Source organism: Poecile atricapillus, chromosome 2 (assembly GCF_030490865.1).
Source record: "Poecile atricapillus isolate bPoeAtr1 chromosome 2, bPoeAtr1.hap1, whole genome shotgun sequence".
Taxonomy (NCBI): Eukaryota; Metazoa; Chordata; class Aves; order Passeriformes; family Paridae; genus Poecile; species Poecile atricapillus.
In genome coordinates this window covers 6,677,888-6,702,263 of record NC_081250.1, presented here as the reverse complement: position 1 = coordinate 6,702,263, position 24,376 = coordinate 6,677,888, and the positions used below count along the sequence as shown (strand labels likewise).

Genomic DNA, 24,376 nt, shown 5'->3' with positions numbered 1-24,376 from the left:
ATTTTTTTTTTTGTTAGGTAGGTGCTTCTCTAATACTGTGTTTGTTGCATTGATACTATTTTCTCAGTCATTTATATGAGTTTCTATTCATGCTATATTTCAACTTTTAAACACTTTGTGTAGATTCCTAAAGCATCATATGAGCATATTTTACATGAACACACAGATATCTACTCCTTGGGAATCATAAATTAAAGAGTACAAACTTAGGGAAATGTTATGTGCAGTGATATATAAGGTCAAATGGAACTCTTTGTGTCTGTGTGTGTCACACAAGCATTGAATGTAGAATCAAAGTTAAAGAATGCTGTGCACCCCAGTGCTATGATTACATGATCAGGCACTTGAAAACTATAGACAGATAAAAAAAGTATGTTGTATATAAAACAAAATTGCAGCTTTTAGTGTCTGATAGTAACTGCAGTATATTCAGTGTATGTTAATACGGGTTTTCAGTGCTGCAACAAGAAAAAGAAAAAGGGGGAGAAGAATTCTCTGTTTTTTCTGGCAAGTATTTACTGCCAGAACTGAGTTCCATACTTGGAGGAAGTGCTTGACAGAGCTGTCCAACCCTGGCCCTTTCTCTCTCTGCACACACCAGGTCACTGCTGGGCTCATCACCGCTGTGCGGAGTGGTCTGTGGGAGTCTGCCAGACTGAAGAGCAGGTATCGCTGAACGTGGACAAAGCTGTTGTCTCAGGGAGCACAGAAGTGAGTAAAAACACTTGAATGCTCAAGTCTATAAGAAAACAGGGTGGGTAGGGTTGATAAAAAGACAAATGCAATACAAAAGACGAATGCAAGTGTGACTAAAAATATCCAGGTATGGATCTCTGAGCTCCCATTTATAAGGATAATAAGGTGTCCTTGGGCAGATCCTCGTGCTAAAAACTTCTGTTGCAATTTATTAAAAAGTTTTCTGGAGTTGCATGGAATATATCATTAATTAGTTTTCAGGTAACTAGAATAGGTAGGAAGGTAGGAAGAACCAGACTGACCAAAACAAATTAGAGACAAAAGAAAAGTTGAATTTAATCAGTAAATACTCTGATAGAGGAAATATTTATTGTACCAATTTATATCCTGAAATTACATGACTCAAATATACTAAAAATTACTATTACTGAATTACTTTCATGCCAGTTTCAAAAAGCAGGTTAGTATAAAAAAACTGGTGTTTGCTATGAAACTTAGGTTGATACTCTAAATACTCATAGAAATACTTAATCTAATAATAAATAAATTTTTAGATAAATATTTAATATTTTAAAGTGAAGTAGTAATGTCTTTGAAAAAGATGAACTTGTTCTGGTGTCATATTCTGGTACCATTTTGAAATGTTGGAGATGTATTTCACATTGGTTTTGCCACATGTACCTGTATTTTTTTGGTCATATTTAATAATGCCCAAGAGGGATTTTTAATAATGGTATTGTTTTTTATATTAAATCAGCCATGATATGAACAAATCTTTGTAATTTTTTTGTGGTTTTCCCATGGTTATGCTTAGGCCTTTTTTCACTTGAGTATTCTCGCTTTTCATGCATTATAATAGAACAAAAAAATTTGGTATAAGATACCAGTACATGTTCTACAGCATTTTGACTAAAATGATGCTTTACATCAGTTTTTCAATACAAGCCATAGAACACACCTTTCTTTGCACCTTCTTGTATTCATATTAGGTAAATGCTTTGTTTTGAATAATTTACTTAATTTCTGTGTTTCTGCTTTCAAAATAAGACTATTCAAAATGAGTGAACCTGACACTATTAAGCTCTAGATGAGCTTGAAAACGTTAAAATATTTGTGTGTGTGTGTGTGCATGTATGTATAAAAAATGACAGTAAGAATTGAAATACTCAAAATTGAGTACTTTTTTTTTTAAAATCTCACTGCTGAAAGGTTCTTGCCCCTTTGTTTTTGGCTTACAGTCATTTTGTGATCAGCTCATTCTTGTCTAGTAATTTCTTCTAACTGAAGTCCTGGTTGAGCTGTTCAAGTTTGTGTTTCGCTGTATTGAATTTCATCCTGTTTTTGTTACTTCAGTTTAATTTCTTTCTGTTCAGTACCTTGCTCATCCCCTATGCTCATGGTGATGGTGCCTCACCTTTGTCATCAGTACCTTTTCAAGTTTTGCACAGATGTTTACAATGGAATTACTTAACTACAAACTTTTTGAAGAATGAACATCTCTGGTGTTGCAGTTTCTGTTTTGACCTGTTCTTTTCATGGGCTGTGCTGAATCTTCCCTACGGATTCTTTCAAATTCTGCAAGTAACGTTTAGATCCCCCTGTTGCACATGTTTCATGGCAATGCAGAGAGAGGAGTTTGAATAGAGTGCCATTCTGTGTATTTTCTATTCAGTCTTTGCTGAAGCCATTGAAAAACTTACTTTGTGTAGTCCAGCAGTCAGCCAGTGAAGAGTTTTCACAGTCGGCTCTCTGTGACCCTGGGACTGGTCCGGCAAAATAGAGGGATGGGAATGATGGATTTGCCTGAAAAGCTTTAATGGTGGTAAAATAACAAATTGCAGAAACTGCAGGTTCTGGGGGCGAGCTCCAAACACCCAAGGGCATGGTGATCTTCACAATGTATAGGGGTACCGAGGGCAGGGGTCCAGTTGTGACTGGGACATGACCTATTATGGATTGACTCCATCAGCATCTCCCCAGCACCCCACCCCCAAGGCCTCAGGTTTATTCCCTCCATGTCAGGAACCCGGTCCAAGGTATGGTCTAGCTCAGTTAATTCAGTTCCACAAATAATGATGCTGATTTGGTTATTCTCTTTTATCCTTCCTTATATCCCCAGGGAGAGCTGAGTAAAGGCACAACTGTGATTGTAGAGGAATAGATAGATGGAATTGGACTTCTTTATCCCTCTATCACACCAGGGATTTCTTTGCTTTTTATGTTAGTTTAGTTTAGTTTAGTTTAGTTTTTGGAAAAATAAGGACCAACCTCTTCTGTAGTTCTCTGTTCTTCAATACAAAGAGGTGTAATGATTGCTCAGGGAGTTTGTGTGGAACTGGCTTGGAGCCCAAGTAATCCTATGTTTGCTTGTGTCCAGGCTGTAGTGCTTGGTAATAATTTCTCCACTAATTTTTAACTTGTTACTTAGATTAAGAAAGCAGAGAGAAGTATAGGGTCTTGATTGTTTCGTTTGGTAGTGGAAAAGCTCATCTTTGTGTGAGTTACTTTTTAAAAGTTTAGAATGAAAGGTAAATTAATTAATTGAAAGTAAGTGTTGATGTTTGCAGTATCTCGTGCTTCTTTTCATTTGGGCTTCTTTCAGTGGGATGTTCCTGCATTTTAAGAGAAAAGTTCTGTTCAGATGTTCTGAAATCTGTTGGCCATGCAAGTGCAGCTATGTGCTCAGAAAAATAGTTTAAATAAAACAAAGCTGTATGCTCTTTTCTCTGTTTGCCACCAAATTTGCTTTGGGTTTGTTGTTGTTTGCTTGGTAGGGGATTTCTGTCTTTTTGGAAGTCCTTTTGGCACGAGGAACTGGTTTGTGATGTGGTCTGCAGCACTGACATCTTTACTGGGAAAAAGTACATTTTCTTTTCCTTTTGTTCATGTAAAAATGCATATTTGAAGTGTAACCAGCTTTTGGTAATATAGTCCATTGGTTTAGAGCTTTCAGTTTTTGGAGAATATTTTGGGCCTGTTCTTACCTTGAGGGAGTCTAATTTGTAAGCTACATCCATGTTTCTCATTAGTTAGGCTGCCTATTGTTTGCAAATCTGCTTTAACTGGATATGACAGTGTTTCTTATTATTCTGTTTACCAGTTGAGATGTCCATTTGGCTTCACTGAACTTGTGATTGCATTAGTAAAGCTTGTGTGGACATACTTCACTGACCTGTTCCAAAATACGTATTTTATCCATTTTGATTTTCTTCTGGGCACTTGTTTGCTGAAGGTTTAAAACATGGCACTACAGAGATCTCAGAATCTGTGAATGCCTCACAAAATACCCTGCTTAGCGTGTCTTTCTTCTTCACTTCTTTTGATTTGCTCATTGAAGGCCTGGCAAAGGCACCTGACCAGTTTGTTTCATGTATTTGTGTCTAGACAGGGGTGGATTCTTTGTCTTTCTTTCAAAGTCTGGGGTTTGTCATTCTTTACTATTCATGAGTGCACAAACCTGCATCTGTGAGGTGTTTGAAATCCTGTGTATCACATTGGTTTGTGGCAAAGCACAAAAGCTGGAATATACAGTCAGATCTGTGGTGGGCTGCCTCACTTCATTTCATTGCTTGTCTTGCTTATCTCAGCAAGGGAGAGCCACGGGTTTTCTCAGCATTGCTTTCTAAGTTTAGGAGGTCATAAGGAAGGACTGGTGATCTTGGTGACAAACCTAGTGCCAGAGCTTTTCTCAGGATGACTCCTAAGAATTCACCTCATTATCCTGGTACAGTGTGTAAGGTAGAGCTTCAGCACCCCAATGTGGCAGTGCCTTCCCCCACTACTTTAATAGCATTTCATGGGGTTTGGGAGTAATTTTGTTTCAAGGTTTGAAAGAAAACAGCTCTTCAAAATATAAGTGGGGGAGACAAAAGTTCAAGACATTTGTTTGATCTGGAACTTAACTCAATTTTCTTACCATTCATAAGTGTTTTTCTCAGTATATAAGGTTTGTAGTAAAGAAACTGTTGTTAGCTTCAGGAAGATAGACTTTTATTGGTGCTTCTACAGCATCTTAGTGTAAGATGCAAAAACAATGTGAATTGCAGATTAATAAGATAAAGTAAGGAAAAGAATCTGATCGAACAGAAATTAGGGTTTTGTCCTTGGAAAAATACAATAGATGTGAACAAGTGGAGTTTACAGCTTTTTCTTGTATTTTTTGGTTTCAGTCTTATACTTTTGTAACTCTCCTGCTTTTTGATATCTGGAAATGTGAACTTACATTATTATCATGTAAAATATAGAGGCCTTTAAGTCTTGCATTTGTTCAGCTTTTAACAAGACTGGTTTCTGAAATAGTGATTCCTGAAATATTTTCAGGTATTTTTAAATAGTAGTTTATGATGTTCATTTTGCATTGAGTTGGTTGCTGTTTGTCTGTGGTCAGCTGAGGAAAAATAAAAGCTTGCCAGTTTGCCTGGCTTACATTGTCTAGCCATAGCTACTGTGTATGCTGCAGAGTTCCAAATGAGGTGGACTGGTTTCTTTTCCCCAGTGTGTAAATAGCTCAGTAAAGAAAGTGAGTTTAAGGAAGTAGATAATGTGTTTAAAATACTTTTGAACAAACTGGCCACAAGAAAGGATGGCAAGGGTAGCTTTCCCAGCCAGCTTTCTCTTCTGATAAGATGTAGGAAGCAGTTTCAAGGTTTGGGAGACGTGGTCAAGGACACAAAAGTCAAAAAAATCAGTGTTGGTGGAAACCAAGAAAGAGGTTCCTATCTGCTTGAAGATTGAATAGGAGAAACATGATAGTAATGAAATGTCTGTTTTAAATTCTTTGCCTGAGACTTGATTCTAGCATGAATCCTACCCTACCAAGGTAGATCAGAAAGAAATAAGGTGATGGTAAAGATGGGGAACACGATTATACATCTTCTGAAACTGTCCATATTTTGAATGTATCTTCACTTCTTGATCTCAGTGCTCTTCTCATCTTGTTGAAAATTGTCCTTGTTTTTTGTGGTGTGTTTTATTTGTGCTACTTCAAGTTGAAAACCAGTTTGGCTAAAATGATACTTCCTTCTGTTGTTCCTTGGGTGTAAAAGTGAGCATCAGCATCCTAATGTACTGCTAACTTCATACACGGGGGAGGATTGTGCCCATTTAACCCCAGCAATTTTTCATTTAGTTTTACTTTTTGTTGAGAAAAACTGTGAGAAATGGCTTAGATGACAGAATCCTGAATGTAGGGATTGTGTTGGCTTCGTGTGTGTCCTAACCTGAACAAAGCATGGAGTCATGTAGGGTTTTTCTAGATGGAGTGGAGGATTTGCAGTTCTTTGATGCTTTAAAAGTTGCCTTCCTCCTTTTTCATTATTGGAGGAATGATTAATTCTTAAATCCAGAGAAAAATGCATTAAGAGAATGTAATATATCTTAATTTATACCTTAATTATTATCTTAATTTATATCTTAATTTATATCTTCATTTCTAGGCAGTGTGCTCTGCATTTGCCCATTTTCAAGATCGAGCTTTGTAGCAAGAAACTAAATGAGCTCCTCTGGTATTCAACCCTTGAGTTTTTTATGGTGCTTTTGCACACAGCAGGCACTTGGCTTCTCCTCATCTCCCTTCACTACAGCTTGGGAGGGACTACCTGGCTGCTGGGAGTGGCTTCTGATTTTATCTTATCGAGTTTTTTTTCCTGTAATTGCTTTTGTCCTGCAACTGAGGAAGTACTGCAGGAAGTTTTCTTCCAAAATAACATCTACTTTTTTTTTATGGGTTTCTGTCTCTTAGAGAACTCCAGTGCAGAAGGTGCTAGAGAAAGAGACTGGAGAAATAGCGACATATGTCTTACCAAGAAAACACTTGCATGTGCTTTAGGTCAGTTTGGTAGTTTCATTCATTTCCTGGCATGTTTGAGACATACTGTAACAGTTCAGCAGAAGGGGCCATAGTCTGTTGAAGTTTTCCATGAATTACCTTGTTATTTGGAGTTTCTCTAGAGATCTGTAGCCATTTCTCTGCTGATGAGGATAATCATTGTTTTTAAAAGACCTTACTGACTGAGGGTACAACTTTGGGGATAGTTTAACATTGTAAATTATTTTCTGTGATTTATTCTTTTCCATAATGGTTTGGATTTTGGTTACCTAAAGTCAGATTCTTGTTGTCTCAAAGAATGTGAATTGTTCTTAGAGCTTGCAAATGGCATCAGAAAGTCTATGTCAATTATTTTATAGCTGTATTTCCCAAGTTCTGGAAAGCAGCTGAGGTATCTTAAAATTGTCATAGTTGGCTCTGATTTACATGGGTAATTCTTCTGGAACACCTTTGTATACCATAAATGATGTCAGTACAGCTTTGATAAATCTGTTCAGGTTACAGAGCTGCCATGAGACCTCTGTGTGTTCAGATTTTTTGCAGGTCCAGCAGCTTGGGAGCAGATATTTGGTGCTCAGTAAGATCTACAAATGAATTCTCATTAGCATTGTCAAGTGAACAGTAATTAAAGTATTCTTTCATTTGAACCAAAATAAACTTTACCATAACAAGAGCATTGCTCATTTGAGGTCGCAGAATCACAGAATGATTTGGGTTGGAAGGGACATTAAAGATCATCCAGTTCCAACTCCCCTGCCATGGGCAGGGACACCTTCCAGCCAGGTTGCTCAAAGCTCCACGTATTGGGGAAGGCAGGGGGGTATGGCTTCAAACAGAGAGGAGGTTTAGACTGGATTTAGAGTGGAAGCAATTCTTCCCTGTGAGGGGGGTAAGGATTGGAACAGGTTGCCCAGAGAAGCTGTGGCTGCCCCATGCCTGGAACTGTTGGATGGATCCTTTGACCAGCATCCAGCCTGGTCTGCTGGAACGTGTCCCTGCACATGGCAGGGGGTTGGAACTGGAGGATCTTTAATGTCCCTTCTAACCCAGACCCTCTTTGACTCTGTGATACTATTTTTTCTTCTGCAGTGAAACATAGAATAGAAAAATGTAAATTACAGTTCTGGCAGAAGAGTTTTGTTACCTATCAAAACACAGCACCTTTGAAGGTACAGACTTAAGGACTCAGCTTTCAAAACATAGTTTCCATTTCTCCAGTTGTCTGAGAGACCGAGACCACATTTTCTAGAACAAAATAAAATACATTTTTCTAAATCCCTGTTGGTATTTAAGACAATGAAGTATTAGTTAAAACTGAGTAAATGCAAATTAAGAGCTTTGAGATTCTCTTCTTCTAGTACATTTTTTGTAATTATTTGGTACCTAAATTATGGATACCTTGGGATATAATTAGACTCCACACTTGTATGTGAATCTTCAGTGGTGTATTTAAAAAGTTTGTAAGGATTACTATAAACCAGACTGGTCTGTCTGAATAGTTATGGTCATAGAGTGAGAGGCAGTAACACATGGGAAATACGTGGCTAAGGTAAAGGCTAAACAATTCTGATGATTGAAGGAGTCTGGAAATTATTTTCATTTTGAATTTTCCATTTATTGAGAAAAACCCCTTATTTATTTTCCTAGTCTTTTTGAGGTAATTGTTCACCTCTAAATACTTTGATACTTGGGTAGGTTTGGGTACATGGCTGAGGGACTGGTTGTTAGTAAGGGTTAATTTTTGCAATGTAATTGAGGTTTATTAAGTGAAGAGCTTTTTCTTTCCCCCTACCATTTGTTAGATGGATTGATACTTCAGGTTTATACAATGTGGTGTGAGAGGTGTGAGATACTCTGTTATCATTAAGTAACTTTCCAAGTCAGCCAGCCAGTGAAAAAAAATAAAGGCATACAAAGCTACAGTATTAAACTGAAAATATTTAATTAAAATTTTGTTTCTAAAATAATCTGAGGAATATGAGGCTTTTTCCCTAGCCAAAATTTAATTTAAAATAACAGAATTTTAATGTAATTTTCCCATAATTAAACATTTTTATTATTAGCATTCCAGTAAAGCCACTACTACGCTTCAGCCTGTTAAGGTCTGTGGGATTTTTACAAGTGGAAAAGTTTATTAGGATTATGAAGAAATACTTATTTCAAGACTATATGACACATTTCCAATTTAGCACTTTTTGAAGTCAGCATCTCGAGAAACAAAAGATGTTCCTTTTTTAAAAAAACAAAACACTGATCTGTTTATGTGCTAATGTACAGTAGAGTATCAATATACCAAATATCAGCAAAGTGTTTGATTCAGAGCTTTTTCTGGGTACTTGTTTATGGAGTTTGATTCTTATCAATTGCAGATACTTAAATGTCACTTTCCGGTCTCTGTAGTAGTTCCTTCTTTGATAACCCGTTATCAGTGTGGTTCTGACCTGTTGCCTGGGAAAAGGAGCACATGATCATGTGAAACTTATCTAGCTATCATTATTTTTTTTATATTGTCTTCATCATGTTTATTGTATTTACAAGAGGAAGGCAGGCTTTAATTTGTGAATCGCAGTTCAGAGAAGAATTTGCCGTCTCAGATGAAGCAGAACAAAAGATGCACATTCTTAAACAAGTTTTCTTTTGAGATTTTTCTTTTGATGTGCTTTGTCACAAACCTGCTGTGAAACAGCATCTATGTTTATATTCCTACCTATTTGTTTCCAAGTATATAAAAAAAAAAATTCCGTGAATTTGTGTGCAGATCAAGTGGTACTGTCAGTGCACATTGGAACTCAGTGCTCAGAGTAGAACTGTGTCTTGTTCCTTATTTGGGCCATAAGAACCAAGTTCTAGAGCTTCCCTTGCCAGGGACAATGACCAGTGCATGGATTCTAGTAGATATGTTTTAGGTTTGAGTAATAAGCTTTTTTTCACAGTGAGACAGAACTTTTCCTAAACTCTCACTTCTTTCCAGCGCACAGATGCAATTTGTCTTACTACCATTGCTCTGTGTCCCCTAGAGTTCTGCATGTCTGAACAGAAGCACAGTGTCATTTCTGGCAGGTGAATCTACCTAAATGATCTTTCCCAATATAACTGCATTTGTGGAATACTGCAGCAAACGAGAGAGGAAAGTACTTGGGTTATTTAGGCAGCACTAAGTGTCTTTCCTTAAGATGGTTTGTGTGGCTTCATCTGAAGGGGGAAGTGTTTGATATTTCAGCCTGATCATTGTTTCTGCTCCCAGAGCAGTGGTGCAGGTGGGTTCCTGCTCTGGAGCCAGGAGGAGGTTCCAGGGAGCTCGCCCTGGGAGCGCTCCCATGACACTCAAGTGGGAAAGCAGAGTCAGCCTAAGAATTTTCAGTATGAGTTGTTTTCAAGGTGAATGCTTTGAAAAATGCACCTTTCTTGAACTCTAGATGTAGGATAGGTGGGTACCAGAATTAGGAGAGAGATCATGGCTACAGAAACATTTCTGAGAGGGCTTTGATGCTGAGTAGGTGATAAGGCACTGAGGGCAGGCTGAGGTGTAGGAACCAGACAAAATGGACTGGGGGCACAGAAAGAGACTGAGAAACAGCAACAGCCCAGGAATGAAAGCCGAAGAGCCTTGCTGAGAAACATGAAAGGGCCTGTGTTCCTGGAGGAATTTCCAGTGCAGGTTTTCTTTATTCGCTAACAGTTTACTGAAAGCTCTGAAGTGAAATTGTGCAGTGTATGTTCCAAACTGTTGAAGTGTGTTTCACAAAGACCTTTTCTTCCTTTTGCATGACTTGAGTAGAAAACACTCTTTTTCATAATATGTCAAAAGAAATTGTCTTTTTTTTCCCTCTCCCCACTTCCCTTGGTGTATTTCATAAATGTTACTCTGAGCATTAATGCAATGGCATGGTAGTTCACTTACAATCCATTGCAGGGTTTTATAGTCTGGGGTGAGGGTTATGTGTTAAAACTAGAGAGAGCCTGATCTCTGAAGAGCAAAGAAAACCCACTAAAGGAAAATCACACTGCCTCTCCAGTCAAGAATGTACCTTCTTCCTTGGTAATGTGTCATTTTGCTGGTGGGACTGACCCATTTTGGGGCTTTGCTGTGGAAAATGAGAATGCAGATACTTGGGCTCTCCTTTTCTCCTGTCCTTCTGTGCTCAGCAACAATGGTAAAGTCCTTCAATGTCTACAAAAGAGAGAAAATGTCAGTGGAATGCCCCCCAGCTCTGAATGGGGAACAAGGAAATAAAATCTCATTTTAAAATGCATGGAAATATTAACAAATTTATTTAAATTATTATGCCATTAATATTTTCAGTAAATAAGAAAACTGGAGCTCTGTATGTATTTAAAAAATCAGGAAACCATACCTATCTCTTAACCAATATGCCAGCAGTAAGTTTATAAAAATTTACACATGGAAGTGTGGAAGTACCACCAATCTCCTCACCTTTGTAGGTGTTTTAATGCAGCCCTTGTTTTCCAACCCTATTACCACCTCACTCATGGTTGCTTCTGATTTAAATATTTTATATTCGGTCTTTTCCATAGCTAATCTGGGGTTTTTTATTGTTGGTGCTCAAGGGTCTAATTTTGCCTTTTGTGTGATGGTTATACTTATGAAAAAAGACTAATCAGTCTTTTGGAGTTAATACTGCTTAGTTTCAGTCAAGGACAAGTCCTCATTATACTTTGAGCATTATAGAAATAAAAAGGTCTCTTCAGCAGCTTTTTCCTTAATATATAGCACAGGAATAAAAGGAAAAAATACCTCAGTGGGACTAGTAGGTGTATTTGCTCAGCTGTAGCATTGTTTGCTTAGTGTTACACAACTGACTCTAATCTAGGTTTCACAGCAGTTTTCCTTTTATATAGTATTTTATTTAAGCATGTCTGTTAAATTTATCATGAATGTGAGTCACATGGGTTTTTTTTGAATGAGAGCTTTACAGTCCAGACTCTTTAGTGAAATTAGAATTATAAAGGGTTTCTGATTATTCCAGTCAAAAAAAGTCTGAGTTTTTTTCCTGATTAATATAAATAATATTGTGGATTTTCATTTAGGGTTTTCACCCATCCTCAAAAAAATCTTACAAACATGCTTTCAAACTTAGGAGTACTCATATTAGTCTATTGGCATCAGTTTGCTTTTAAGCAGTAGCCTAAAAGCTACTTCTGAGATTGGTGTACTCAGCAGCTCGCAAAATCAAACCATTAGCAAAAAATACTTTTGAACTCCCTGAAGATTTTGTTATTGACTTCCATTAGTCTAAGTTCTGTCCCAGAGTTGCAGATTGAGCATAAATATTGCAGACATCAGTATGAAGTAGTGCCATTAATGCAGGTGTCGTTGAGTGTTTTTTTAATAACATGGAGCAAATCAGGCATGAGAGAGGCATCTTAGGAATCTTCACAAATGTGGAGCAACTGCCCTTCCTGTGCAAGTACATCTCCTTAGTGGGAAATACAGACATTACTTGCATTAAAGTTATTTTTCCTAATAGACTGCTGTTGATAGTCATTAATTTATGTGAAAGAACTAATGCTGTTTATTTTCATGTATATAGTTATCTTCTGCATTCTGCATTCTGCAGATCTGACCTGGAAATAAAAATCAAGGAGACAATAGTAAGTCTGCTGCCAGTAATGAATGTGTAGGTGTTCCGTGAGTCATAGTCATGATTAATTATAAGAATCCTATTAAATAATATTAATTGAAGAACTGATGAAGTGGCATGTTCTCAAAGCAGCACTTCACATAAGCTTTTTTAACTAGTGTGTTTTCAGTGATACTGTTTCCCACAAACACGTCACTTTCCTCTTCAGTACATCAGGGAGGGAAAGTAGCTGTTAGGAAATAAATAAATATTTATTTCCTGAAGCATCTAACTTGGGTAAAACAACTTGATACACTATATTGCAGTGTCATGGTCTCACTTCAGATACATGTATTCAAGTTGCAGTGTAGACACACTTTATTTAATAAAACTACAAGTACTTCCACATTTAGCCTTTCCCTTTGCAGTTTTTAATTTATACTATATTTCCTTTCAGTTCAAAAAAATTTTGTCCACTCTGCTTCAGTATGAAATTGCTTTGCAAGGAAGTGGAAAGAATGACAGAATCTGCAGAATAAATAATGAATCTGAATCTATATACCCAATCCAAGCAAATACTGAGGGTTTTTTCCCTTTCAATTACTGCAGGTTGTTACAGAGTATTAGGTGGTGTTTGTGTGGTATTTCCAGGGAGATGTATTGAAAAATCATAAACCTTTAAAAGCAAATAGAGAATTTCTGGAGAAACGACACAAGAAGACATTTCAGTTATTGTTATTATTATTCTTTGAGCTTTGTGAGGGAAATGCTTATTTTCCAAAATGTAAATGGGTTTGATACATTCAATAAGAAAGAGTCTCAGTTTTCTCAAATGTCATACCAGGTGAGTTTTTTTAATGAGAGAAACTTGAAATAGATGGCAGATCATTGGGAAGACTGTTACCATTACACATCCATCACATCAGAATGTGCCTTGGGCACTTCCAGAATGTTTGCTTCCTGTCAGAAATAAAATACTGTGATGGATAAATCCCCCAGTAAAGGTCGGCCTTGGCAGCAATGCTCGCTCGTCTGAGAAACTGAAAGGTCAGGATGCTCAGGATTCTGGCAGGACTGGAAGCTGAGCATCTCACTAACGTGTGGTTGTACTTTCACTCCTCATTTATGTGAGCTTGTTCTGTGTGGTGCTTCTGGAAGTTCCTTTCTGTAAGTGAGTGCTCTGTTACAGTCTTAGGCACTAGCTGAGTGTTTTTCAGCCTTTTCTGAACTCCTTTCATTGAAATAAATCAATTTTGTGGTAAACCATCTCTTGCCTTATGGGTGTTTTAAGTAAAATACTCATCCTAGTACTGTGACAGAATTGTTAACGCTGTCACAGCATTAGGATATCGGCTGATGCTGAGATTTCTGTGCCATCAGATAAAATTAGTTTTAGAAAACAGTGCAATCATCTTGATTGTTTTAACCATCTGATCAGCTCTCTAATACTACTGGACTGCTTACATGAATTAGCTGAGCAGCCTGTGTCTCTTGAGGAGTTTATTTGTAGATGAGGATGATGATTAAGCCCAGGAACCTCAGTGAAGTGGACTCTCCACTGTGTCAGCGTGGGGACAGTCTGTGTTTAGGTCTTGTGACCTTACAGCCTGGTCTGTGTGGAAAATGCTCTGTCCAGAGCATAACACAGAGTCCACAGTAGAACTCTCAGAATTTCAGACTGGCTCCTGCTCTCTCTGCAAGCACCACATCTTTTGTTGACCCAAATTGTTTCCCTTTCACTAACTCTGATGTATTATTCATGTTGTTTCAATGTGGTATTACTTTTGATAAAGGAATGGGATCTCCCCATTTGACTGTAAACATGGTGAGAAAAAGCTTTTAGGACATTATTTCAGCCCTAGTTTAGCTGTAACCAGCTGAAATGTAAATATCAAAACCTCATTGTCCTGTCATTAGAGATTAAGGAAAAGCATTATGAAGAGGTAGGACTGTGCTTTGTTTGACTTTGTGCCACAAATGAAACAGAAGCTTCATTTAATTGTTTGTACCTTTACACATAACAATGTTAAAAAACACACAGAATCTCTTAGTGGAGAAAAATGGGTTTAATGTTAAAGAGACCAAGTAGGAATTGGTGCTAGAACAGAAGAAAATAAGTACATTTACTAAGGGAATCTGTGACATATAAAGCATAACACTAATCTCTGGCAGCTCTTTTCCATTTGATGGCACTAACATTGCTATAATTAAGAGCAATGGAATTATTTAGAGGAAAACTGTGTTACAAACCATTCCTTTTTTAATTGAACAGCTGTAATTTCTACCAATGGAGCAAACTATATTATAAGAAAATGATTATTAGTTTAAAATGCAAAGTTAAATGAATGCAAAATTAACAAACAGATGGTGAAGAATTATTGTGCTTTATTTTACTCCTGGGTAAAAGGGCTCATGCAGGATTGTAAAAATGTCATCACACTTCGTAAACCTGAAAGCAAACAGAATTTGCAGTTGTGCACATCTGTTTTGGGACACTGCTAGAGGGTTAGAAGAATCAATGTTGTTTTCAAATAAGGGTATTCATCAAAAGGATATCATTTACTTAACAGTTATGGTTTCTGCTAAGCATCAGACTTAATGTTCTGTGGAATTCATTACAAAATTTGGCAGCTTTTTTCCTCACAAGCTACTGAGGCAGCATTCTGCAAAACCAAAACAAACAGCCCTTCTTACTCTCACCTCCCTGACGCTCAGAACAACAGCTGAATAACCTGCTTCAGTGCTTGACCAGTAATTTTAGGTTTTTAAATTCAGCATCAAGATGTTGCACTTCACAATGCTTGCCTGAGGAATACCAGTGAAGGAGCAAGATGGAAAGACATGAGGCTTATTTATTTATGTCAGTGGCTAGTGAGTTAAAGAATTATATAGTGTTTGGGAATACCATGTCTAGGGTGAAGCAGTGGGACAAATACATGTAAGTGACTAATTTAGTCAAATTGAAAAAAAAGCTAAAAGCCCCAGCCAGATAAAACATGTCAAGTTTTTTTATTAGGAAAGAAATGATATTAATGTTCAAGCTGGTAGTTTCAATGTATGCCACCTAATTGCTTTGTTTGAGCTCCATTTACAAAAATTAGTGAACTGAAGATGTAGGATTTTGTTTACGATGACTTTGTGCCATTTGGAGAGTGCAATTTAGGAACAGCCAAGGAAATAGGAATTATGAACAATAAGGTACTGATTGCAGTCAGTGGGGAAGGAATACTAAGGAGGTGCTCACTAATGAGGAAGGTATTAAAGGCAGGAAATTCTTGCTTTTTTTTTTTATGTCTCTACATAATCCAGAGTTTTTTGTCACTCCATCCCTTCTATTACCTTGTAAATTATATGTGTCATTGGGTGTATATAGTGACTTTGGATGATGTTAACTTTCTGTTAAATCAGGGTAATGTATCTACAAAATCTTTCTTAAAAGAGTGCATTATTAAAGGCAGTGAAATGAAAACACAAAGCAAGGCCATTTCAGAAGACAGGTTGTCTGCACACAATTAACATCCTTTGCACACAGTTAGTGTCCTTTGCACACAATTAATTTCTTTTGTGCCTAGGCCTTGATTATGCATCTTTAATTGTATGGTCACACGCAGAACAGTTTGTACCTATTCAGTCCATAGGATGGACATTGCTGTCTTAGTATAAACCTCTTCAATATTCCATTTTTTCATTATTGTTTAGTGTGTAGGTATGTAGACTATGCAGATACTGCTGAAAAGAAGGAATTCCTCATTTCTGTATGATGTTTTCTATAATATTTTTACTGTAATGAACATGTGAATAGCTTGTCTATAAATTTCTTTAAATAGGCATATTTTTATATGGCCTTGTTATGTATCTTAGGCTAAATTTTCCCCCAGAGAAGCTGAATTTATTTATATCTTCTAATTTTGATGGCAAATTGAAAGAGTTTCAGAAATACTCAAACTATGTTAAAAAGGTTGCACTGATACTGCAGTTCTTCCTTCACTCTGTTGCAGTTGTGAGTGCACAATCTATGTAGAAATTAAGGCTGAATTTTTACAGGTCAGAGAAAACTCCAGGCTTTTAAGAGTAAGATTAAAAACTAGGGGGAAAAAAAAAAAAAGAATTTACATAGTGCCCTGCCTAGTGTCATCAAGGAGCTTCATGGAAGAAATGAAACTACAGCTCTTTTGCAGGCCATTGCTCAGTTGCTATAACTTAAGTGCTTTTATTCTTCTACAAACCATCCACAACCTTTTCCAGTGTTTCCTTTTGTCACCTCTGTAAATTAAGCACAGTCTCACAGGTAACAGGTTTCTTTAATGCAGTGACTCCTCTTAAAAGATCTATTTTATACACAAAATCCACGTTTGATCTGTAATCCTCCTTGTGTTTTAATGCACTCACATATGTACATGTGTGCGTGTCTGCTCATTCCTTGCTCTGTGTCTCCATGTCTCTGTGTTGCTTTGTGTTTGTCTGCCTGCATCATTTCCTTTTGTCAGGGAGAAGAGGGAAAAGGCAGACCTCCCAAACTGTGGGCTTAAAGCCTTTGTGGCTACATAAGAGGGCTGCTATTTGAGCTGGCTGGGTGATAGTGATACAGCACTAGGTGCCAGAGTACAGTGTACTTTTCCTTCTTGTAATCTTCATCCAATTTCAGTTGCCTCAGACTTCTGACTTTTTGTTCCAGTTGATTATTTTTAGCCATTTCCACTCTTCATCTCTCCATAACATTTCTCATCCTTTTGCCTAGGTTCTTTCTTAGATCTGTCCTGTCACCATTTCCTGTGTCTTAGCACCCAAGTTCTCTTAGGTCTTTATCCAATTTGAGTGCCCAGGTTTGATTAATTGGCACTTCAAGTGCTGTCCCTGCCCCTCCTCAGCTTCCATCTCCTTCCCTGGTTTCTCCTCCCAGTTTCATCAGATTGATTTGCACACAGTGAATCCCTTTTGTCTCTTTGCTCCTTACTTGTCCATTTGCCTGTGTACTGGATACTCTCAAGTGACAGTAGTATCAGGATCCTTCAGGATGTCTGCTTTCCATGCCAGTGGCCTTTTGTGCTTAGGCTTAGAGTATTTATTACAGACTTTGTCCCTCTTATCCTTGTCAGACTGAAGGAATCTTTGCAGGAGGTACATGATGTCCAGTCAGTGCTAGAAATTGGAGAGGATCAGTCATAATCAACGAGAATAGGTTTTTCTGTGATTTTTCACTGACAAATTTTTGGAAGTGTTTTACATTAAAAAAAAGAAGATTATAATTTTCTCAGGCTCGGTAACATCTGGATAGGTCTTCAGGGAAAGGGCAGAAGTTGCATTCCCCACGCTAAAACTTAGGACAAATTGCAAGTCCCATGAATGAGGTTGCTTTTAAGATGAACAAAATGTTTTTGTTAATGACTTTTCTGTTCTCAGAAATGGCTGGAAAGTTTTGTCTAAGTGTTCCAAAAATACGTAAGAGAATTTAGAGATGTGTTATGAGAAGTTTAGCCCTACTTTTTATTGTTCAGAAAACTTGTAAAAATTGAAGAGGATTTATATGAAAGTATTTTTAAGCAGTCTCCATTAACATCCCTTCTTTGATAGTTCTATGCTGACAAAAACTTTGGTGTGAGCTTGGCTGTGGTACCAGTAGAGAAATTGTGTTCTTGTAGGACAGCTCAAGACTGTCATCTAAATTTTGACCTCCCTGTGAGCTGTGTTCCAATTCCAGCTGCAGGCAGTGGAGATCTGGCCAGTACTGTAGCCTGAAAATGGACACCCACTGTTTGATGGGAATTGCCTGAAGTAAATTCCATAACTGAAGTAAATTCCATGAGCTGAATTGCCATGAAGTAAATTCCATAAGATGACTAAGCCTTATTAAGTATAATGAAGTTAGGATGTCCTCATCAAGCCGTGTGTCATTTGGAAGCACAATGTGACTGTGTTTTTCCTTTTACTTGAAATGCCTTTATAAATGTACTTATAACATAACCTGTAGAATGCTCGAGCTAGCCAGAATCCCTGTATATTATTTAGGAGTGTAGGAGCTGTGCTGGATTCAAGAGAGAGTTGACTTTATCCCAGTATGTTCTGCAATGACCAGTAACAGATGCCTAGAGATGATCATTAAACAACAAGCATGTAGCAATGTTTCCCTCAGTTATTTTTTCTCAAGCCTCCAACAATTTGTGGCTCAGCCCGTGCTCTGCCAACACAAAGAAATGTCTACACACACTTCTTGAGACCTTCCGAGCATGAATCAAATGGAACTGGCACAATAGTCTGTTTTCTGAGCCTGCCAAAAAGCAGCCTCAAACCAAAGCTGATGATTTCTGTTCTTGCCTTGTTTGTCCTGGAGTTGCTGATGCTGAAGCCTAATAACCACAGTTTAAATTACATTAAACATTATTGACCTTCTTGTTGTTGACAGTCTAACTAAACAACAGGCTCATGCTTGCTCTTCTGCCATGGTGGATATTAGATGGGAATTAAGGCAGTAACTGGTTGTTAGCTGTGGAAAAGCTTAGCCTCACTCAAAACATTTACATTATTCTAAATCTTGCAGAAAGCGAGGAGGTGAATAAAAAAAAAACCCCTTTTTCCTCAAGAAAGTGTGAAAAAAGTAGCAAAGGCAGAGTGTGTGAGGGAAATCATATGCATGCAGTTATTCCACTAGCTTATGTAATGATGAGGAGAACACAGCTCTAAGGCACCCAAAGCCTTCTGTGGAGCTTCTGAATAAACAGGATTTGGGAACATTTCAGGTTACATGAGGAAGAATTTGTGTGCCATAAAGTTTGTATGTTTACCTATTTCAGGTTTCAAATAAAAAAACGGTATCTTACTTAGCAAACTTGATTCTTGCAAGTTTTTAACCTATTCACCACTATTACAAAAACCACCCCTCCAAAACTTGAATGCTTTTTTTCTCTGAATTCTTAAATGCCTTAATATAAACACAATTTATTTAATGTACTTTTTAATGAAGGTGAAAAAGAGAGGCAGCTGGTAGGAATGAGAAACAATGTAGTGACTTGTAGAGAGCGTTAAATTTCCACACTCCTGCTTTCTACCTTGATTACATGTGTTGAGTCACTGTGTTAAGATTTCAGGAAGAAGAATAACTGATCTCTGATTGACTTGCTTGTTATGAATTGAAGTAATTTCCAAATTTGTGACATGATTCATATAAAATTAAAAAGCTGGAAGGTAATTTCCAGTACTCCTGGAAAGGTGTTCTGCTTAGTACTTCTAATCAGCAGTTCAGTTGAAAGCCATTAATTGTTTTTATGTTGCCATCTTACTGCATTGTGCTCTTTAGTACTTTATGGTACTTAAACCAGTGTATTTGACATGAGAGGTGCTAATGGTCATTAGTGTCTGCAAGCAATATAAAGCTTTTTCTAGATGATGGAGTAACCAATGAAGATTATCAGAACTAGCAGAGAACTTCATTAATCACTGTTTATACAAAAATTTCTTCATGCCCTCGTTAATGACATGTTGTTAAGGTCCAGTTCTCTTCAGTCACAGGTTTGTGTGACAGCATTTCCCAATAGCTAAACTGTCTGAAATTTGTTCTTACAGGTAATACATTAAATTATTAATGTTTAACCAAGGACAGATGGCTTGTGTGTATTTCTGGTGCACATAAAATCAAGATTTCATATTGTTCTCATAGGTTTTGTCACCTGATCTTTTTTAAAGAAAAGGACCATAATCGGTGAAAAATTTTTTATTTTCTTTAAGAACATTTTGCAATTCACAGTACTAACATTTAGGTTTAGGACACTAACCAAGTTGCAATGTACTTACTCAAAGACTGTATTTTAGCCTTTCTTTAACATCTGCCTTCTAAAGGTTGTTACTTGTCCAGTTGCTGAGACAGTAATACTATAAAGTGATTCTGAGGGCAGTAAAATAATGATAAAACATGACCTCTGATTAGTTCTTGCTACTATCTGGGTAAAATAGTATGTGGTATTACAGGCATCTTTTTATAATTTGAATTTTGGAGTACTCTGAAGTAGGGAGCAACAGGAGGGTTAGAAATCCATAAACAAAAAGCTGTGTCTCTTGTCACCATTTTCCACTTTGGCCATCTGTTTCCAGTAAAGTCAGTAGGATTTGTGACATTCAGCTGAGCTGAACAAGGCAGAATGGACATTTTTGTTTAGCTGGTTTTGGTGCAATTACAGTTGTAGCAAGGAGGTATGAATTTTTGTCTTCCTGTAAATCCTCTGTGTGTTTTCTGCCACTCTTACTTCATGGAGGATGTTCTACCGTAGAGTTAGAAGAGTGGATAGTTTTAAATGCTGGGAGTGACAACAGTAAGAAGTAGCACAAGTAGGGATGGACTCAGCTTTCTTGCAAGGGACAAGTGCTCAAAGAACTTACTGAAGGGAACAGTTGGTAAGCACCAAAGGACTTTGTGAGTAGGAAAGTAGTCTGCTGGCTCTGCTTTAGTTTATTTCTTTGAGTGTATTATGAATAAGTAATAAACTATCTCTCCAGCTTCCTGACACCTTGTAAAGTTGGGGTTTTCTTCCCATAGAACAGGAATGCAAAATTATTTGATCCATAAACAAACCAGCATTTGTTTTGCCTTGAGAGTTTACTATTTTCCAATACCTGCCTTTCAACTACTTGGATTCAGCTTCCACCCCCTTCACAGAACACCTTTTTTTGTGTTCATACTAACAAAACTGGAGACTGCAGACTGTCCCTGGCTCTGGTACTGTCTTCATATGGGCATGCATCTAATGGGCAATATGATTTATTGCTTCATTCCATCTCCTGCTGTCATGAGTCCATATTTTAGCAGTAGTAAAGTAGTATTTGTTACTGATTTTATTTAGCAGAGCTTTTAATATTTTTGTTTCATTTAATACATTTCTGCTGTTCTTTTGGGGTCATAGCATGGGGCCTGGCTTCAGAGGAGTGTTGGCTTCTAGTGCTGGAAAAGTAACTCTTCTCACCAACATCTGCTGCCAAAAAAATCCCTTTGGGCATTAATTTCTTCAGACTGCTTTATCTCTCTTACAAATTCAGCAAATGTTGATATTCTGTGCTTTTTATTTGCTTCAGATGATACATACCACATTGTTTTCAAAGTGTGTTTTGCTTATCTGCCAAATGCTTTTCATTGCCAGTGCAGTTTAGCAGATGGATTTGAAGGGTTCAATTACATGTAACTTGGGCTTCCATTTTTCTTCCAGCATCTTTATGTGGTTCCTTAAACCAATATTAACATTTTTCAAGGTTTTTTAGTAATCCTGTAGTTTGCTCATTTTCAATAAATTCATCATTTAGTCATAGAGCATTTGGGAAAAGTTACATTCTGATTTTGTATTTGCTACGTACCATGGTTGATTGGTGGTTTTGAAAAACAGATGTGGTGTTTAAAAATGCCATTTATATTGCTATTTTATTCCATTATTCCCAGCTTTTAATAAACGTAGGAATATTTGAGTGCTTACAGTTCTTTCATAATTTTCTTTCCCTGATTAAATAGTTACTAAGGGTCAGTGGTGGGATCCAGCAAAGTCTTGTTGAATACTTTTTTGAGGGATACATTTTGGACCTTAGCTCCTCCCAAGTTCCCTTTCCTTTGTTGTTTTCTTTTTGTTTGTTTGTTTGGGGTTCTTTGTGTGTTTTTGGGGGGGTGGGGTGGGGTTTTTTTTGCTTGGTTTGGGTTTTTTTTTTTTATTTTTTTGTACTGAGTCAAATCATCGAAAAAAGTGTGGTCTGTAAGAGTTGTGTCTTAGCTAAACCTGGTTCATTTCCATAGGTTTTCAGAACATCAAGGACAAAATAGGGCAGTGGTTGTGTGTGGCTCATTGTGGAGCTGCAGTTCTTGAAGTTGGAGACTTTGAGCTGTATTTTCATGGTTTTACATCTAAGTTCAGGATTTACGTTGTGCAGCATTCTCAGCAAGTGCTCACTAAAGTTATTGTTTCCTGAGAGGAGTTTCTTGCACGGCTTTTGCTTTGTTGGCAGCCCATAAATGTAATTACCATCGCTGCTGCCTTGCTCCATGTTGTTATTTGCTTATCTTGTTCCCCTCCTCCCCTCTGCATTTCAGCTGGTAAAGTAACAGGATGCACCTTTCCCATAGTGTCAGCAGGTATTAGACATGGGTAGAGGTGAGGTGGCCTGCAGATCAGAGGACAGACTGAGCATTGTACCCCACAAACTTGGCACTAGTTCTCCTTGGTGATCCCTTTAATTTCTGTGCCAGAGCATTTTATCTCTTTACACTGCAGTTCTGTTTAGCATACACTAATATTTTTTCTGTCTCTTTTCCATGAGTTGTGGTGCAGGCAGATATTTTTCTGAAGATGTTCATTTCATCTGGTTTTAAAGTATATCAAGGTAGCTGTTGACACAGGCAGCTTTGTGATTTGTGTTTTCATATGGGCTGGTTTTGATATCTGTGGACTTGTAGTAGCACTTTTTCATGCCTAATTTCATGCCAGGCTTTGAAACAGAGAAGAATTATGGTAATAAATATTGTCTGTATTCTAAGAATTAAGCAGATGTAGTACATAACTTTTCTTTGATTTGGTTTATGTTCATATTTGGATGTTACTTGACACTTCAGCTAGCAATCAAACACACCAGTTTTAGTGTTGTATTTTTATTGTGAAAAATGAGAGTCCCTGAGCTCAGTTGTTGCTGTGTATTATGTATGCCTTCCTGTGAGCCACTGACCTGTTTTTTCTTAAGTTTACTCAAAATCTTACGGTGCTGTGCCTTAAAAAGTATTGTTGCCTTGGTGAAAAAGTGCAAAAGGATGTTACAGTGCTTCAGGGACTGTAATGAATCCGAGAAAAAAAAAAGATTGATTAACTGAATCAGAAAGGTGTGGGTGATTTTTTGCAAGCAGACTGATAGACTCTGCTCTCTATTGACTAGAGAACTGGAGGATCATTGTATAGTTCTTTCTGAGAAATTATTTCTCTGGTGTCTAATAATAATCATGCCTATTTATGACTTCTCAAAGTTTGGTGGTGTTATTTGTGTAGTCTTGAAAGGCAAGATGAGAAGAATGCAAGGTTATGTAATGCATTATCGTCCCAGAGAGAATTGTATAATGCCAGTAAGATTTTTGGGAGAACGTCATACTTGATTTCCATTTGCATTTCTGATTACAGTGTCTGTGGTTTTACATTACAGCTTAGAGAGCCATGTGGTTTTTAGTCATAACCTATTGACAGCATGGTGTCATCTGCCTTTATTTTCAGAATAAGTCTCCAAGCTCCATTACTGAACGTAGCTCAAATTAGATAACATAGAATGAAAATGCTTTTCTGTGACAAGAAGAATCTTAATCATCAGAGTGTGTTTAGAGTGGGTTTCATTAAACATTTTAAGTAAAGATTTGGGAGTGCCACTGAAAGACACAACCCACTAGTTTCCTTCTCAGTATTCACTACCTCCTACTGGCTAAGGTGTTCATCTGCTAAATGAAGGAGGGGAACAGATCTGGCTAAAAAATTACAAGAAAAAGGAATTTTTTAATAGCTTGTTCTGTTTGTTTTTCAGCGATGTGCATTTTGTAAGCACCTTGGAGCCACTATCAAATGCTGTGAAGAGAAATGTACCCAGATGTACCATTACCCCTGTGCTGCTGGAGCAGGCACATTTCAGGATTTCAGTAACTTGTCCCTCCTTTGTCCAGACCACATTGATCAGGCTCCTGAAAGATGTAAGTACACCGTGTTCAAATGACACAGTTAGTACCAGGTTTTACGAAAACTGCACTGTCATAGGATCAGTTTAAGAATGCTTTTATTTAGATGCACTGTCACATTTCACATACCCAAGAATTAATGTGTGTTCAGGGATAGAAAATATGAGTTCATACTCTTCTCTTTTTAAAGACCAGCCGTGCTGCACAGCAAAGTATTTTTCTTTTAATGACAGAACAAGGAAGAGGTTTACTGGTCAGGCTTGTCTTCTTTCAGCTTTTAGTTCAAATTGATAGACTTCCTTGTCCTAACTCAAATTAGAGCAACCTTCTTGCTAACACTTGAGCTGAGTAATAGATGTAGGTCTGTTAGGAGCTTTATTTTATACTTGTTCCACAGAGGAGTTGATTCTGAAGCTCTCAGCTTTATCTCAAGAAGAATAAAACTGTTTCTTTTTGTAAGACTTCATTAAGGTTTAAAATGAACGTACTTTTGTTACGAGAAGATTAGTTGAGAAAATGGAATTAAAGTAGTAAGTATTAAATATATTAATTAAATTGAATTTCTTAAGAATGATCAAGTTTTGTATGCATAAGAACTACTAAATC

The 24,376-nt window shown here is 37.3% G+C and overlaps 1 protein-coding gene across 10 annotated transcripts in view; it reads left to right on the top strand.

Annotated features, from left to right (window-relative positions):
* KMT2C (lysine methyltransferase 2C) overlaps nucleotides 1-24,376 on the top strand; it is a 191,956-nt gene that overhangs the window by 80,100 nt on the left and 87,480 nt on the right. For all 10 annotated transcript variants that reach the window (XM_058831023.1, XM_058831029.1, XM_058831032.1 and 7 more), the window contains 2 exons: nucleotides 602-711; nucleotides 23,623-23,785. In XM_058831023.1, the coding sequence (XP_058687006.1) occupies nucleotides 602-711; nucleotides 23,623-23,785 (273 nt within the window). The remainder of the gene's footprint in view (nucleotides 1-601; nucleotides 712-23,622; nucleotides 23,786-24,376) is intronic.